This window comes from Myotis lucifugus, unplaced genomic scaffold (genome assembly GCF_000147115.1).
Source record: "Myotis lucifugus unplaced genomic scaffold, Myoluc2.0 scaffold_4, whole genome shotgun sequence".
Lineage (NCBI taxonomy): Eukaryota > Metazoa > Chordata > Mammalia > Chiroptera > Vespertilionidae > Myotis > Myotis lucifugus.
In genome coordinates this window covers 21,648,809-21,668,193 of record NW_005871052.1, presented here as the reverse complement: position 1 = coordinate 21,668,193, position 19,385 = coordinate 21,648,809, and the positions used below count along the sequence as shown (strand labels likewise).

Genomic DNA, 19,385 nt, shown 5'->3' with positions numbered 1-19,385 from the left:
CAACCTCCCTATCCGCCCTGCTCTGTTCCTGTACAGGGTAAGGTGCCCCAACCCCCTGATCAGCCCTGCTCTGTGCCTGATAGGGGGGAGCTCCCCAACCCCCTGATCGCCCTGCGGCTCTGTGTGTGATAGGGTGCGGCGCCCCAACCCCCTGATCGGCCCTGCTCTGTGTGTGACAGGGGGAGGTGCCACAAACCCCTGATCAGCCCTGCTCTGTGCCTGATACGGGGGGAGCTCCCCAACCCCCTGATCGCCCTGCGGCTCTGTGTGTGACAGGGGGCGGGGCCACAACCTCCCTATCCCCTCTCTGTTCGTGACAGGGAGAGGCGCCCCAACCCCATGATTAGCCCTGCTCTGTGCCTGATAAGGGGGAGCTCCCCAACCCCCTGATCGCCCTGCGGCTCTGTGTGTGACAGGGTGCAGCGCCCTAACTCCCTGATCGGCCCTGCTCTGTGGGTGATAGAGGGTGGCGCCCCAACCCCCCCCCCACGGGCCTGCTCTGTGTGTGAGGGGGTAGAGCCATAACCTCCCCATCGGGCCTGCTCTGAGTGTGACAGGTGGTGGCGCCCCAACCCCCTGATCCGCCCTGCTCTGTGTGTGAAAGGGGGGCGGTGCCCCAACTCCCCTATCGGACCTACTCTGTGAATGACGGGGGGAGCTCCTCAACCCCCTGATCGGCCCTGCTCTGTGTGTGACAGGGTACGGAGCCCCAACCCCCCTGGTGGGCCCTGCTCTGTGCATGACAGGGGGCAGAGCCCCAACCCCCTGATCTGCCCTGCTCTGAGTGTGACAGGGGGCGGTGCCCCAACTCCCCTATTGGCCCTACTCTGTGAGTGACAGGGGGGAGCTCCTCAACCCCCTGATAGGCCCTGCTCTGTGCGTGACAGGGGGGAGCTCCTCAACCCCCTGATCGGCCCTGCTATGTGTGTGACAGGGGGGAGCTCTTCAACCCCCTGATCGGCCCTGCTCTGTGTGTGACAGGGTACGGAGCCCCAACCCCCCTGATGGGCCCTGCTCTGTGCATGACAGGGGGCAGCGCCCCAACCCCCTGATCGGCCCTGCTCTGTGCATCACAGGGCGTGGCGCCGCAACTTCCCTATCGACCCTGCCTTGAGTGTGACAGGGGGCGGTGCCCCAACCCCCCAATCAGCCGTACCCTGAGCATGACTAGGGGTGGCATCGCAACCTCCCGATCCGCCCTGCTCTATGCATGACAGGGGGCAGCGCCCCAACTCCCCAATCGGCCCTGCTCTGAGCCCGACCAGGGGCTGCACCTAGGGATTGGGCCTGACCTCTGCCACCCGGGAGCAGGCCTAAGCCAGCAGGTCATTATCTACCGAGGGGTCCCAGACTGCGAGAGGGCACAGGACGGGCTGAGGGACCCCTTCTCCCCCCCCCCCCGAGTGCACAAATTTTGTGCACCGGGCCTCTAGTCCTATATAATAAAAGGATAATATGCAAGTCGACCGAACAGTGGAATGGCAGGTCGCCATGACGCACACTGACCACCAGGGCGCAGATGCTCAATGCAGGAGCTACTCCCTGGTGGTCAGCTGCCCACAGGGGGAGCGAGGCTCAGCCAGAAGCCGGGCTCAAGCTTAAGCCTGATAGACATCCCCTGAGGGCTCCCAGACCAGGAGAGGGCACAGTCCGGGTGGAGGGATCACTCCCCAGGTGCACAAATTTCGTGCACCAGGCCTCTAGTAAGAAATATAAGTGAATGGGCCTCCGGTGGATTCTAGCCTCCCATCTTTGGGCCACCCCAGCTGATGCACAGTAAAGCACAGGTGAGTACTTTTAGCCCTCCCAAAATTGCAGATTCATAAGCAAATAATCACTGTTATTGTTTCAACTCACTAATATTTGAGCTTAGTAACTGGAATGCAAACTCAGGACTGAATGCACCTATGAATGAATTTTACCTAAAACAAAATAAACTTTATGTTTTGCTCCCCATGTTGATCCCTAAATTAAGGCAGAGATAAAAGATATACATACTTCTTCCGACAGTGATGTTCTGCTGCAAGGTGCTTATATACAGCTGCAGGGTCAGCTGGGGGGCTGAGCCCAGGAAAGCCTGGATCACTGATGCCCGGCTGAATGCAGATCGGTGAGTGAACATCTTGCCCTCTGCCTGGCCCACTTCCTTCTCAATCTCCTCTGAGAGGCCATTTTTTGGCATTTGTCGCTTCTTGGTGATGCTGACATAAGGCTCTTCAATGTGGCCTGACTGACAATAGATGCATAAGACTTCAAAACACCTGGAAACAAATCAGCAAGTCATGATAATCAGAGGCAGACAGGATTCTCTTTTTTTAGTTACCCTGCTTACACTTAGCCCGATTCTTAAAGCCTTGACTTGGCTACTCTGGACTGCAGCCCCTCCTAGAAAATCATCCACACCAAGGGCCAGTTCTGAGTATGAAGTCCTCTTGAGTCCCTCCAGCAGGCCAACTGGGGCTGACTGAGAACCAAATTGAGAGGTGACATTGAAGCCCACTGAGACAAGCAAACCAAGTAGAGACTAGAAAAATATTCAGTTTGTCTTACTGACATTTATTAGCTGTGCAGTCTTGGGCAAGTAATTTAACCCTTGAGTCATTTCCCTCAATTATAAAGCAGAGATAAAATCTACCTTGCCACACTGTTATGGAGTTAACACAGAATATATGTACACACACACACACACACACACACACACACACACACACACACACACATATATATATACACATATGCACACAGATATCTATATCTATAAATATCTCTCTATTTTTTTTCTTTTCCACATCCAAGAGATGCCCCAAATTTCCTTAGTTAAAGCAGCAGCTATGGTTGAAAGAGTCCTCCCCCCAATCACAGAACAATTTGCCATTTAGCATTTCCCTGGAAGACCACAATTTATTTCCTATCTCTCTGCTCTCATAAGACATTGTGGAACATGACTAAAGTCAATCATGCCTGGGGGCTGACCAGCTTTAGAATTTCAAGCCTACCTGAGGAAGGAGCTGTAACCAGTCACCTTTTTACGCTGACAGAGTACCTGGCTTTTAAAATTGGATTTCCTCTTTAGGTAATGATATGGACACTGAAGGGAGGAAGAGTACTGATGTGTCTGATTTACATTGAAATATACACATACACAAATGGATTGATAGAAAGATGGATAGATGTGTGAAATAAAATGTTAATTATAGAATCTAGGTGTCTAGTACTTGGGTGTTCATCATACAGCTCTTTCACGTTGTCCTCTTTATGTTAAAAAATTTTCCTGTCAGAGAGGAGGAGGGTTTGGGGGCTGGATGAAATAATGTGAAAGGATTAAGAAAAAAAACTATATATCACATACATGCACACAGACAACAATGTAGTGATAGCCAGAGGGAAAGGGGGTGGGGGTAAGTGGAGGTGAGCAAAGGAGGAAGAAATGGGGACAGAAAGAGACTTTGCTTGGGGTGATGAGCTCACAATGCAGTGTTGTTGTTTTTTGTTGTTTTTTGTTTTGTTTTGTTTTTAATTTTTATTTTTTGCTAAAAGTATTACAAAGTGTATTACATATGTGTCCTTTTCCCCCCCCCGCCCTTGACAATCCCCTGTCCTCCCTTATCCCCAGTGTCTTATGTCCATTAGTTATGTTTATATGCATGCATACAAGTCCTTCGGTTGATCTCTTACCCCCCTCCCTCCTGCCCCCCAACCCTCCCTGGTTAAGAAGATATTTTATTGAGTTGTACACTAGAAACTTGTATGGCTTTGTGAACCAATGTCACCCCCATAAATTCAATGAAAACTTTTTTTTCATAATAAAATGCTGGGAAAAAATGGGTTTTTCCTAATAAGAAAAATGCTCATAGTACATTTACCCCCAAACATGCATTTTTATAACAACCTTATAATGCTGACGGAAGTTTTTATGGTTTCACCTGTTTTATTGAATGTTGTTAACTTTGTACTTTCACCTCGAGGCAACTATGGCAAGAAGAATCTATAATAATAAAAGCATAATATGCTAATTAGACCAGACAGCAGAATGTCCTTCCAGACATCCTTCCAGATGTCCTTCTAGACCAGCGGTTCTCAACCTGTGTGTCGCGACCCCTTTGGCAGTCGAACGACCCTTTCACAGGGGTCACCTAAGACCATCCTGCATATCAGATATTTACATTACGATTCATAACAATAGCAACATTACAGTTATGAAGTAGCAACGAAAATAATTTTATGGTTGGGTCACAACATGAGGAACTGTATTTAAAGGGCCAGAAGGTTGAGAACCACTGTTCTAGACAAGCTGCGGTGGCTGTGAGGGCCAAGGGCAAGCAACTGAGGTGGCCAGCAGCGGCAGCAGCGGCAGGGTGATGGGGGCGGCGCCTTCCCCTGATCACTCGATCACCTCCCAAGGAGGGAGGCCAGACTGTGGCTTAAGCCCGCTCCCCAGGGAGCAGGCCTAAGCTGTCAGTAGAACATCCCCTGAGGGCTTCCGGAGAGGGGGCAGGCCGGGCTAAGGGACACCCTGCCCCCAGTGCATGAATGCACTGGGCCTCTAGTAAATTCATAATTTGAAATAAAACTTGATGTAAGAGAAGAAATGCAGGAAATTCTCTAGAGAATACAAATTGGACATATTTTGTTATTATCATCTTTGTTCATTTGTTCCTGGGAGAAAGAAGGTACAGGAACCTTCTTTCTGTGTGTGTGTGTGTGTGATTTGTCTGCTACATTTTGTCCAGTGGGGTAATGACATGTTAACATATTACATGAAAACATGTAAAACAGCCTGAACCAATTTGTTAACCTGAAAATAATGAAGTTCAGGTTATGAGTTCAAGTCCACCAGATGCAACCTGAAGCAACTATATTTGTTTGAGAAAAAACTTAAATTTGTTTGAGGCCTAGCAACTTCACACTATTGGACCACTGACCACAGCAAGGACTGACCATCATCTTTACTTTCAAATATGTGATGAATGAAGATGCACTTTGCTATGTGCTGTGAGGACTGCAAAGACAGTTGGATTCCAATGCCTCATTCAGAGGTGATCACAATCTAATGGGAAAATGGGACATATACATAATAAAAATAAAGAATAGTAAGTACAATTAATATGTATACAGCACTTTCAGTTTATAAGATATTTATCATATATTAACTCATATTGAAAGAAAGCCTATTGAGCCCTAGCCAGCTTGGCTCAGTGGATAGTGCGTCGGTCTGCAGACCAAAGGGTCCCAGGTTTGATTCCAGTCAAGGGAACATGCCCGGGTTGTGGGCTCCATCCCCAGTAGGGTGTGTGCAGGAGGCATCCGATCAATGATTCTCTGTCATCATTGATGTTTCTATCTCTTTCTCCCCTTTCCCTTCCTCTCTGAAATCAAAAATATATATATTTTTTTTAAAAAAGAAAGCCTATCAAAAGAATTTGAATTACAGCATTATTTGTAATAGCTAAATTCTAGCAATATTCTAAAGGTCCCCCCAAAACAATGATTAAATAAATTATAATATGTGTATTCAATAAAATATTATCCAGTCCTTAAATGTGATGGTATGTACATATATCAACTGATACATAAAAATGTTTGCTATATTTGATAAATGAAAGGAGCAAATTACAATAGAATTTATATAGAAAGTTCCAATTTTTTTTGTGAAAACAAAATTACATATGTGTAAAAACATATACAAATCTCTCTCATACACACATACACATAAAGGGTGGAGGTCTGGAACTGACTCAAGAAAGAGACTGTTAAAGAGTTATGAATTTTAATAGGGGTGCCAGAACAACAGAAAGAGAGACGAGGGTTAGAAAACATATTGGAAGAAAAAATATAAGAAAACTTCCCTGAGGTGGGGAAGAAAAAAGTCACACAAGCACAGAGTCCAAAACAAGATGAACCCGAAAAGACCCACGCCAAGACACATCATAATTACCATGGCAAATGTTCAGGACAAAGAGAGAATCTTACAGGCTGCAAGAGAGAGACGGAAAGTTACATTCAAGGGATATCCCATTAGATTATAAAATGAATTCTCAACAGAAACACATCAGGCCAGAAAAGAATGGATGGAAATTTACAAAGTGATGCAAAGCAAAGGACTGAATCCAAGAATACTCTATCCAGCAAGGCTATCATTCAAAATTGAAGGGGAAATAAGAAGCTTCACAGACAAAAAAAGGTTACAGGAGTTTATCACTACCAAGCCAGCAATGCAAAAAATGCTAAAGGGACTGGGGTAAAAAGAAGAAATAAAAAGCTAAGAAAGAAAACAGGCACAAAAAATAGTAATGGCTACAAACAAGTACCTTTCAATAATAACTTTAAACATAAATGGACTAAATGCTCCAATCAAAAGACATCGAGTGGCTGAATGGTTAAAACAACATGACCCATATATTTGCTGTCTACAAGAGACCCACCTCATTAGAAGGGACGCACACAGACTGAAAGTGAAGGGATGGAAAAATATCTTTCAGGCAAATGGAAATGAAAAAAAAGCTGGGGTAGCAATACTTAGACAAAATAGAAATCAAAGTGAAGGCCATAACAAGAGATAAGGAAGGCCACTTCATATTACTAAAAGGATCGATACAACAAGAAGATATAACCCTGATAAACATATATGCACCCAATGCACCCAAATACCTAAAAAAACTCCTGGAAGATATCAAGGGAGAGATCGACAACAATACAATCATAGTAGGGGACTTTAATACACCACTGACATCACTGGATAAATCATCTAGACAAAAAATCAGCAAAGAAACAGCAATCCTAAATGACTCACTAGATCAGATGGACTTAATTGATATCTTCAGAACATTTCACCCCAAAGCCACGGAATAGACGTTCTTCTCAAGTGCACATGGGGCATTTTCAAAAATAGACCACATATTGGGTCACAAGCAAAGTCTCCCCAAATTCAAGAAGATTGAAATCATACCAAGCATCTTCTCAGATCACAATGGCATAATATTAGAAATAAACTACAATAAAAACAACCCAAAATACTCAAACACTTGGAAGCTGAAAAGCATGTTATTAAATAATGATTGGGTTACCAATGGATCAAAGAAGAAATTAAAAACATCCTGGAAACTAATGACAATGAAAACACAACAATCCAAAATCAATGGGACACAATGAAAGCAGTCCTGAGAGGGAAGTTTATAGCCCTACAGGCCTACCTCAAAAAACAAGAAAAAATGGTAGTAAACCATCTAACTCTACATCTCAAAGAATTAGAAAGAGAGCAACAAGAAAATCCCAGAGTGAGCAGAAGGAAGGAGAAAATAAAGATTAGAGCAGAAATAAATGACATAGAGACCAAAAAAAAAACAATACATAAAATCAATGAAACCAAGAGCTGGTTCTTTGAAAGGATAAACAAGATTGATGAACCTCTAGCCAGGCTCACCAAGAAGCAAAGAGAGAGGACCCAAATAAACAAAATCAGAAATGATAGAGGCGAAATAACAACAGACCCCACAGAAATACAAATGATTGTGAAAAAATACTATGGAAAACTCTACTCCAACAAACTAGACAACCTGGAGGAAATGGACAAATTCCTAGAAAAATACAACATTCCAAAACTCAATCAGGAAGAATCTAAAAATCTCAATAGGCCAATAACTATGGAAGAAATTGAAGCAGTCATCAAAAAGCTTCCAACAAACAAAAGCCCAGGGCCAGATGGCTTCACAGGGGAGTGTTAGCAAACATTCAAGGAAGAACTAAAACCTATCCTCCTCAGACTACTACAAAAAATTCAAGAAGAAGGAACACTTCCGAGCTGATTCTATGAAGCCAGCATCACCCTAATACCAAAACCAGGGAAAGACAACACAATGAAAGAGAATTACAGGCCAATATCCCTCATGAACATAGATGCCAAAATCCTCAACAAAATCTTAGCAAATCGGATCCAGCAGTACATCAGAAAGATCATACACCATGACCAAGTAGGATTTATCCCAGGGATGCAAGGATGGTACAATAGTCGCAAATCAATAAACGTGATACATCACAAAAACAAATTGAAAGAAAAAAAAACCACATGGTCATATCAATTGATGCTGAAAAAGCATTTGACAAAATCCAACACCCATTTCTGATAAAAAAAACTCTCAACAAGGTGGGAATAGAAGGATCATACCTCAACATAATAAAAGCCATATATGACAAACCCACAGCCAACATCATACTCAATGGACAAAAACTAAAACCATTTCCCCTAAGAACAGGAACAAGACAGGGATGTCCACTCTCACCACTCCTGTTCCACATAGTACTGGAAGTATTAGCCATTGCAATTAGACAAGAAGAAGAAATAAAAGGCATCCAAATTGGAAAAGAAGACGTAAAACTGTCCTTATTCGCAGATGACATGATATTATACATAAAAAACCCTAAAGATTCCATCAAAAAACTATTAGACTTAATAAATGAATTTTGGCAATGTAGCAGGATACAAAATTAATGCCAAGAAATCTATAGCATTTCTATACACCAATAGTGAACCTACAGAAAAGGAGACTAAAAAAGCAATCACATTTAACATCGCACCAAAAAAATTAAGATACCTAGGAATAAAGTTAACTAAAGAGGTAAAAGACCTCTACTCAGAAAACTACAGGACGTTGAAAAAAGAGATAGAGGAAGACATAAAGAGATGGAAGAACATACCACGTTCTTGGATTGGTAGAATCAACGTCATTAAAATGTCCATACTACCCAAAGCAATCTATAAATTCAATGCATTTCCCATTAAAATACCAATGGCATATTTCACAGATCTAGAATGAACTCAGCAAAAATTCATCTGGAATAAAAAAAAGACCCCAAATAGCTGCAGCAATCCTGAGAAGGTAGAACAAGGTAGGTGGGATCTCAATACCAGATATCAAGCTGTATTACAAAGCCACTGTTCTCAAAACTGCCTGGTACTGGCACAAGAACAGACATATAGATCAATGGAATAGAATAGAGAACCCAGAAATCTACCCTAACCAATATGCTCAATTAATATTTGACAAAGGAGGCAAGAACATACAATGGAGTCAAGACAGTCTCTTCAATAAATGGTGTTGGGAAAATTGGACAGATACATGCAAGAAAATGAAACTAGACCACCAACTTACACCATACACAAAAATAAACTCAAAATGGATAAAGGACTTAAATGTACGACAGGAAACCATAAAAATACTAGAGGAATCCAAAGGCAACAAAATCTCAGACATATGCCGAAGCAATTTCTTCACCAATACAGCTCCTAGGGCATTGGAAACTAAAGAGAAAATAAACGAATGGGACTACATCAAAATAAAAAGCTTCTGCACAGCAAAAGAAACCATCAACAAAACAACAAGAAAGCCCACTGCATGGGAGAACATATTTGCCAATGTTATCACTGATAAGGGTTTAATCTCCAACATTTATAGGGAACTCATACAACTTAACAAAAGGAAGATAAACAATCCAATAAAAAAATGGGCAAAGGACCTAAATAGACACTTTACAAAAGAGGACATTCAGAAAGCCAAGAGACATATGAAAACATGCTCAAAGTCACTAATCATCCGAGAGAAGCAAATCAAAACAACAATGAGGTACCATCTCACACCTGTCAGAATGGCTATCATCAACAAATCAACAAACGACAAGTGCTGGAGAGGATGCAGAGAAAAGAGAACACTCGTGCACTGCTGGTGGGAATGCAGACTGGTGCAGCCACTATGGAGTTTCCTCAAAAAGTTAAAAATGGAACTCCCATTTGACCCAGTGATCCCACTTCTAGGAATATATCCCAAGAAATCAGAAACACCAATCAGAAAGGATATATGCACCCCCATGTTCATAGCAGCACAATTCACCATAGCTAAGATCTGGAAAAAGCCTAAGTGCCCATCAGCAGATGAATGGATTAGAAAACTGTGGTACATCTACACGATGGAATACTATGCTGCTGTAAAAAAGAAGGAACTCTTACCATTTTCAACAGCATGGATGGAACTGGAGAGCATTATGCTAAGTGAAATAAGCCAGTCAATGAAGGAAAAATACCACATGATCTCACTCATCTATGGATAATTAAGACCATTATAAACTGATGAGCAAAAATAGATACAGAGGCAGAACAACATCAAACAGACTGTCAAACTACAGCGGGAAGGCTGGGGAGGGTTCGGGGGCGGGTGGGGTGGGGGGTAAGAGATCAACCGAAGGGCTTATATGCATGCATATGAGCATAACCAATGGACACAAGACACTGGGGGGCATGGGAGGCTAGGGGAGGGTCAAGGGGAGAAAAAAAGGAGACATATATAATACTCTTTGTAATACTTTAAGCAATAAAACAATAAAAAAAAGAGTTATGAATTTTGTGAGCCAGTTGTTAACCAACTGGTAGCTTGAAATAGGCCATAATGGGAATTTTACATCACATAAATCAGCAAACACTGCAATCATGGCCTTTTCCCCCAAGAGAAAGTTTATTAGCTTATCTTTGTAAAATATTAGTAAGGATATATGTACAACAAAATGTTAAGAATTGTTCTCTTTAGTCAGTCAAATTAAAGGGTTTTTTTACATTTTTAAATTGTGCTTATGTATTTTTTGCTCTTTTGTCGTTTTTAGCAACCAATGTTTTACCTGAATAATGAAATCAAGCTTAGAATTTTTAAAGACTAAATAAAAAAACAAACAAAAAAATGAAACACAAGTATATGCTAAGAAAGGAGTGAATGAAACAGAAGGTCAGAGGAGAAAGCAATTCTCTTGATGCTGAAGAGGGGGCATTAAACAAGAACTTACAAAATTGTAAATGAAATGAAACTTCATTGTCTACCAATGCAAATTAAAGAATGTCCCAGAAAGAGTTAATCACAGAGGTGGCCCTGAAGCGCAGGTGGACCCCTCGCAATCCATTGTTTTTCCTAAGAAAATACATTTATCTTAGTACTGAGTTTTACACATTATAGGTATCTGATACATTTGTGAAAGGCCCTAAGACAGTGATGGCGAACCTTTTGAGCTCGGCGTGTCAGCATTTTGAAAAACCCTAACTTAACTCTGGTGCCATGTCACATATAGAAATTTTTTGATATTTGCAACCATAGTAAAACAAAGATTTATATTTTTGATATTTATTTTATATATTTAAATGCCATTTAACAAAGAAAAATCAACCAAAAAAATGAGTTTGCGTGTCACCTCTGACACGTGTGTCATAGGTTCGCCATCACTGCCCTAAGACCTCCACTACTTGCCACTACTGGTTAAGAAACTGATAAACAAATTTCTATTTCTTATTGAAATTCTCTGACATCCAATTACACCAATCATGGGTTTTTGTTGTTGCTGTTTTTATTTGTTTTTGGTTGTTGTTTTTTTTCTGCTTGAGAGGTTGTCTAAATATAGCCATAAATTAAATATTTTCATCAAAATCATTCAAGATAGTTTTTCTGTATCATGTAGACCAAGCACGTCAAACTCACAGTGTATGGGCCACATGCAGCCCACAATGAATATTTTTGCGACCCAGCAAATATAGTGGTATGCAATCAACATTTTAATAAAAATTTCGTAACTTAATTTTCACAATATCCTGTTATACGTAATTATTAACGAACTACAACGTTCACTAATGACTGATTACTATAATCCTGTTGCATTCATTTCCCTCACGCACTTATGCATAGGCACACCATTTCTCTCCACTAATACTAGCAGCGAATATTTTAGCAGCCGATTGCCACGTCATTAGTCTTGTACTGACTTGTTTGGTGTGCGCAACAGGAAATATTTCGCTTTCCAAAAACAAGAAAAATAGGTTTATTTGCATTACGCTTATTAATTTGTGGAGTTATTCAGTTTCTGGTAAGTTAATGTTCAAGAAAAAATATTACTTTTTATTAAAATGTTCTATTATTTTATGTTAACAATTACTCATTTATTTCAGCCCTTTGTATTCAGCATGTCTCTATCAAAATAAACCTACGTTTCTATGAAAATTGGAGCTTTTGTTTTTTTGCAGCCCACATAAACTTAAACCTTGTTTGTTTGGCCCATGTTAGCCTTTGAGTTTGATGTGCTTGATGTAGACCAAGGACTGGCAAACTTTGTCTGTAAAGTATTTACAAAGAATAAGTATTTTAGGCTTTGCAGGTCATGGCCTCTATTGCAACTAGTCAATTGTGCCACTGTAGTGCAAAAGCAGTCATACACAGTACATAAATGAATGAGCATGGCTGTTCCAATAAAACTTTATTTACAAAACAGGCAGTGGGGGGATTTGGCCTGTGGGGCATAGTTTGCCAACCCCTAATGCAGATAATTAGCAGGTAGATCCCCTTTACCCCCCAACTTTATCTCATTTTCAAGTACCATAGTAAAACCATGCATGTTGGTGTCAGCCTAAATAACCAACGGTAACAGAAAGCCTTGAAGGTAGTTAATAAAAACACATTTCAAAAAATATACTATGATTTTTTTCTATCATGTTATCTTTGTAAGACACACATGCTTAATAGGCTACCTAAGAACCAAACAATAAAAAGTGGCATGTGACCTCTGAAAAAGCACTTGCATAATCTCACTGAGCCTCAATTCCTAAATTGTGAAAAAGAGATAATGACAGCTCACAGGGTTTTACAATGGATGAAATTAAATATTGTATGTAAAAGCACTTTGCAAACAAAAAGTGATCTTTAAATGTAGGGCATTATTATTTTAAAGTCTTTTGAAGGTATACAATAAAGAAAAATACTATAGTGAATAATTCTGCAATGTTCTATAAAATATTACTGGAACTTCTTATCTTTTATATTATAAACATAGATTTTTATGAACCATTTTTCCTCACCAGTAAATGAAAATAGAGGAAAATTCCTTGAACTAGTAACTCATTTATATTCATTCCTTCTCCCAATTAATTTCTAAAATCAACATATTGTAAAAGCATAAACAAATTTTGTTGTTGCTGTTAAGAGGTATTTCCACCCACCCTCTGGTTTTTCAGAACATCTATTATTATTCACAATAATACTGCCCTTAAAATAAAAAAAAAATCAAGACATTATTTATTCTGTGTTCTTATTATTGAAACCTGGCCTTAATTAGGAAAGAACCACACAAACTTCAAGTCTAGTTTTAAATATAATACTGATATAAATGAAATATGCTGCTCTCCACTGCTTCCCCAAAGGAAAGAACAGCGGGGTCTAGATTGCAGTATTTAGCCCATCATCATTATAATTCAGTTTAACTGAGTAAATTCAAACACAGCATCTCACCTAAAAAGAATATGTTGGGCCAGTTAGTGTGCACCCCAAAATAAACAGAGCTAAATTTTCCAAAAGCAATTTCAAAATATTACTAAGTCTAATTGATAAGGCAGGAAAAGAAACACACCATGACTCTCCTTTGTATGGGGCGGGGGGGGGGGGGAGACAATGTTGATCCTATGTAAAATCTTAGAGTTAAAATAGAAACAGTCAACAACAAAAACTTCCATAACATATTAAGGCACGCTAATACACAACATTAAATTGCTCTTTTTTTTCATCTGGAAGCTAAGAGGCTTGTAACTGCATCTTGTGTATCTCAGCTCTAAGATCATGGGTCCGATATCTCCTGGAAATAAATCAGCTGCATTAGAATAACAGAGTTCTTGTTGACAGAAGGGGAATGTTTGTTTTTTATATTTTATTTTGTTGTTCCACAAAAAAAGACAATGACTTATTCAGAATTTTCTGGAAATATGTCTTTTTATGGGGTTGAAACTTTTTATATGGCTAGTAATCTCTTCAAAGCACCAAACTTTATTTTTTAATAAAGTTTAAATATTTTCACTGTAAAAACTGAAAAATGTAGAGAAGCATATACTAAAGGAGGAAATGATGCACTTTCTATATTTTTCAGGAGAAAATTAAAATCACCCATAACTCCACCATCAGAAATTACCACTTTTATCTTTGCCATCCTGTTTTATACATAATATTATATAATTAGCTTTATCTTAGGTCACTCTTAGTATTTACAAAAATATTAAATGAGCCCTATCTGGTTTAGCTCAGTGGGTAGAGAGTCGGCCTGCGGACTCAAGGGTCCCAGGTTCGATTCCAGTCAAGGACATGTACCTTGGTTGCGGGCATATTCCCAGTAGGGAGTGCGCAGGAGGCAGCTGATCGATGTTTCTCTTGCATTGATGTTTCTAGCTCTCTATCCCTCTCCCTTTCTCTCTGTAAAAATTCAATAAAATATATTTAAAAAAATATTAAATGACAGAAATGATAGGGTATTATCATTGACCTGGATAACTGTTTAGGTTGTTTTTAAATTTTTCCAAGATGACCAAACTTTCTTAATTTAAGACTGAACTACTGATAAAATGCACTCCACACTCCTCTGCCTTCTTTCAGAGTGTAAAGAACATAATTCACTCCACTCTATTTCTAAGAAGCCTTGTGGACATAGTCTAGGGTCTCATTTTCCTCATCTATAAAATGGGGACAATTACATCTAGTTCATGATGAGGATTTGATGAACTGAGGCATATAAACACCTACCAAACCATCTAGCACAAGAAGCATTTGACAAATGTCAGTTCCCTTTTCTCTGTCACTTTACTTAAATATCTGCCAGTACTGAGTTTTCTTTTCACAGATCAGGTTGAGACATGATGAGAGCCTTGCCCAAAGTCATATAACATTGATTTTACTGAACAAGAATACAATCAGGGTGCTGTGGCATACTAGGCCAGGGAAAATGAACTCTCTCATCAAATGGCTCCAGGTTGCAGGAGTTTTAAAATTTCCCTCACCCACTTTTTCTCCTTTTCCGTTTCCCTCTCCCTCTCCCCCGCCTCCTCTTTCTCCCCTAACTCTTCCCTTGCTCTCAAGATGTCAGTAGCAACTTCTTACTTCTGCCAATGTACCTGTTTCTCTTCCTTTCTAGAATTCCGCAGCTTCAGGAAAATTTGTTCGTCCACTTTGTCCTGACTGTGTGTAAACTACAAGTCCACATTCTGAGTGTCAGCTAGAATGGTTGTCTTTAATATGAAGTGCAATGCTTTATTAAACACTTAGTAAAACCTATCTTGCTGCTTAACTTTGTGTTGTGTATGTGGGGGTAGTGGTGGTGTTGGGGCCTCCCTAGGTTCATGGCCAGCTGAATAGCTGAATTTTATGGCTGCTGAGGTGCCTCTTTGGTCTTTCTGTCTTCCAATTCCTCTGTCACCTATGTCTAAAGTTCAGTAATATAAATTTATTTCTAATCCAGATAGAAACCCTTGGTTTTGCTTTTCCTACAGAGATGAAAGACATCAAAACAACACATTTTAAACTCTCTTCAAGGTCCTTGGATAAGCCAAAGTCTACTTCATTACCAAGTATTTCTCTTGCTTTGTGTTAATAAAAACTAGTTTTTCTTTCCTTAACACACCACAAGTGTTTGTCTTCGTGGCACGTTGTGTTCCAGCTTCAAGGACCAGGTTCATAAATCAGGCTGGGGCGGAAGATGGTTCTACAACCCCGTATGTTTCCACACACAAGAAACAAGACTGATGTGTGGCTTTCTAGAGTTATGTATGAGAGTTGAATAAATTAGTATTTGTAAAGCGTTCAGAACAGTGCCTGTCACACAGTAAACTCCACGTGTTGAATAAATTAAATAATCTGTCCCCGCTTTTGCTCCAACTGGAATTTAGGACACACTTCCCAAGGGTTCGTCAGGACCCAAGCCAAACCTGCCAGAGCCCACCTGACCACAGAGAAAGCCTGGATTTTTAGGAGGTCCAACCACATGAAATTGCCATTTTTGTCAGTCAAATTCCGTTGAATGTCGGTAATTTCATAGGCAAGAACCTAACAGGAACACAGTACGCCCAGCTTCATTGCCACTATCCCAGGAGTCTGTCTCATTCCTGGGTCTACAACGGTGGCTGAGAGTGGAGGTGGGCCGCCCTGGGCCCTGTCCCCAGTCCCACCACCTGTCCCTCCCGGTAGGCCGCCTCCCACCTCCCGGGCCGGCGCGGGAAGGGGAGGCGGCCGGGGTCCGGGCCTGGGACCCGGAGTCCCGCACGCACCTGAAGAGGGGTCCGAGCTGCAGCAGGTGCAGCAGCAGCACGAGCGGCCGGTCGCGGCTGAAGTCGCGGTGCACGAAGAGGAGTGTGAGCTGCACGAGAGCGCAGGGCAGCAGCGAGAAAAGCAGCGTCAGGGACTGCCACATGCCGTCCCCGCCCGAGCGGTAAGTGCTGCTCAGGTACAGCGCCGCCATCGTCTCGGCCACGAACAGGAACACGGACGCCAGCACGGAGCCCGGGAATTTCATCTTTGCGTGTCAGGGGCGCTCCCGGCGGGGGCGGCCCGAGGGCTCGCGGCACGGCCGGTCCCTCGGCTCCCGCTCTCTACGCTCCGCGCTGCCCGCCTGAGGGCTGGAGCTGATCCCAGGAGCGACCTACTCCGCGGCTCTGAGGCGGCGCCCGCGGACCCGCTGGGACACGCCCACGCGCGCAGCCGTGCGCCGCCTCAGCGCCCCAATGCCCGACCCAAGGCGGGTCGCGAACCCGTGCCCTGCAACGGCCGGCGCCAGGGCTTTGAAGGCGCCGCGGCCCTGCTGGCCCCGCGCGCGGCCGCTGGGTCCTAGAGCCCCTTGGCCGCCGTTTGCGTTAGGAACCTTTCACATCCCTTTGAAAAACTGCAACAACGGGGGGGGGGGGGGGGGGGGGGGGGGGAAATAAGGCCCGGCCCCTCTCCCATTTCTATTTTCTGAGCCTAAGGAACACCTAATTCCTCAAAGGGCCTGCGTTTCTGGTCATTTAAAAATAACCTGACCACACATACCTTTCAAAGTACAAGGATAGAGCATGGACCTATGAACCAGGAGGTCACGGTTTGATTCCCGGTCAGGGCACATGCCGGGGTTGCAGGATCGATCTCCAGTGTGGGGCGTGTAGGAGGCAGTTGATCCATGATTCTCTCTCATCATTGATTTCTCTCTCCCCCTCTCCTTTCCTCTCTGAAATCAATAAAATACCTTAAAACAAAACACAACACAAAGCACAAGTGTATTGTCATGCACCCCAGGATTACCTTTTCACTGGGCCAAGTAAGCATGCCCTGAGGGTCTTTCAAATACTGTGGTCTGAAGCTTTGCTGCTGGTGGTGAAACAGCACCAGAGATAATCCTTAGGAGCCAACACCATCTTTCCCAGTAAAAATGCCTACAAAATTAATTCCTCTATAACTGACTAACTCGGGGCAAAGACCAAGGCCTAATAAGGAAATGGTTTTCTAGCCTTGCTGGTGTGTGCCAGCCCCAAGACTAACACAATTTCTTTCCACTCACTGAATTTGTGACAACCTTCTGGCCATCAGGATGAGCTCAATCCATCTTTTCCCTCAGAACTTGAGCAGGCCACCAAATCTCTCTAAAATTCAGGTTCTAACCTGTTCCAAGGGACTAGACTTTAATAGTGGCAATGTCCTTTTTCCTGCTGAAATTACATGATTCCATCAATCTGCAGTAATCTTTAGCATTTTTCTCCTTTGGAAAATGATGTCAACACAAATAGAATGTGAACATTCCGTAGGAATCAAGACAAAAGTTGTAAGGGGAGAAAACATGAATAGCTGTGTTTCTTCATTCTTATATGCCCTGGGAAAACCTATTTTTAAGGGTTAACGGGAGGATTCTGCCAACAGCTGAGAGGTAACAGGCCCATTCTCTAAAAGGATTACTAATGTCTATTTATAGAACCCAGCCAGCCACCATGTCCTGGATCAAGATACACACACGGTCACAAATACAGAATAGGCAGCAACACTCCACAGAGTATTTTTATAATATTTTATTTGATGCTGTCTTAAACTTTAAAGGAAACATTCATTTGTAGCTTAGAATTATTAGAGTACAATTAACATTTAGCATTAAGAGTTTATTTTAAGGAAAAGCATTATCACAGATTTTATTAAGTAGACTGTACATAAATGGGAGTGGTAATAAGCCAATAAACAACATCACTTTAAACAAAGTCCAGTTTACAGCAAATTATTTTCTACAGTACAAAATAAATAAAGAAAACACATTTGGAAAGATCACAGTATTTAGAATATTATAACAGCAGTTTTAAAAAACAGTAAGGTGCATCTCAAAGGTTCTGACTCAATCCTGCTTCTAAAGAGATTTCATTACACCATGCAGTGACATGAAGGGGAGGCAACACCAACTGACTGCAGCACTTCCCCCTCTAGGATCAACTGATAACAAAAGCTAAAATCTGATGAGCATTTGCAAGTTGATTCTTGTCAGTCTGCACACCAGCTAACTTGCCCCAGTGACCATGTCTTTATGTATTATCATTTGCCTTTTTATCCTTGAGAAAAATGTATATGTTTGAGCTTATGATTGCTAGTTTCCCTGTCAAATACACAAATGGATTTAAACTAAAGATCAATTTAATGTCACACACATATTGCATTATATTTTCTTGCTAGGACTGAAATACCATCATTTTAAAAAATATTATATTGCCCTGACCGGTTTGGCTCAGTGGATAGAGCATCGGCCTGCGAACTGAAGGGTCCCGGGTTCGATTCCGGTCAAGGGCATGTACCTTGGTTGCGGGCACATCCCCAGTGAGGAGTGTGCAGGAGGCAGCTGATCGATGTTTCTCTCCCATCGATGTTTCTAACTCTCTATCCCTCTCCCTTCCTCGCTGTAAAAAATCAATAAAATATATATTAAAAAAATTATATGCACAATAATAGACTTATAGAAAGTGAGTTTTTTTTAGTATAATAATATGTAACATACCAGAATATTTGAGGATTTGGTTTTCTTATAAAATACAGTATTACAACTTTTTGTGATATAGTAAAATATCTGACAGAATATTCTGCTCTATATTTAGACCTAATTGCTACAAATGTCTTTGAAAGCGCCTCACAGTACCTCTAAAGAAATATCTATAATAATAAAAGCATAATATGCTAATTAGACCAGACAGCCAAACGACCTTCCAGACATCATTCCGGACGTTCTGCCGGACAAAGCCACAGTGGTGGGGGCTGAGGCAGAGGTGGTTAAGGGTGATCAGGCAGGCAGGTGAGCAGTTAGGGGCAATCAGGCAAGCAGAGTGGTTAGGGGCAATCAGGCAGGCAGGCGAGCAGTTAGGGGTGATCAGGCAGGCAGGCAGAGTGGTTAGGAGCCAGCGGTCCTAGATTGCGAGAGGGATGTCCGACTGCCAACATCCCCCAAGGGGTCCGGGATTTCGAGAGGGTGCAGGCCGGGCTGAGGGACCTCCTCCCATGCACAAGTTGCATGCACTGGGTCTCTAATACTAGTAATAATTAGCAAGAGGTCATAGAACCTATTTT

At 41.9% G+C, this 19,385-nt stretch overlaps 1 protein-coding gene across 5 annotated transcripts in view; it reads right to left on the bottom strand.

The window, feature by feature from the left end:
* Positions 1–16,480, bottom strand: part of LOC106699171 (membrane transport protein XK-like) — a 25,521-nt gene extending 9,041 nt beyond the window's left edge. For 2 of the 5 annotated variants that reach the window (XM_023764764.1, XM_023764770.1), the window contains exons 1-2: positions 16,094–16,480; positions 1,999–2,261 (exon numbers count right to left, since the gene is read on the bottom strand). In XM_023764764.1, the coding sequence (XP_023620532.1) occupies positions 1,999–2,261; positions 16,094–16,338 (508 nt within the window). In that variant the 5' untranslated portion in view covers positions 16,339–16,480. Of the gene's footprint in view, positions 1–1,998; positions 2,262–3,923; positions 3,986–4,922; positions 5,048–16,093 lie in introns of all 5 variants that reach the window. The other 3 variants (XR_002832251.1, XR_002832248.1, XR_002832249.1) reach the window with 3 other exon arrangements.
* Positions 16,481–19,385: the final 2,905 nt, after the last annotated feature.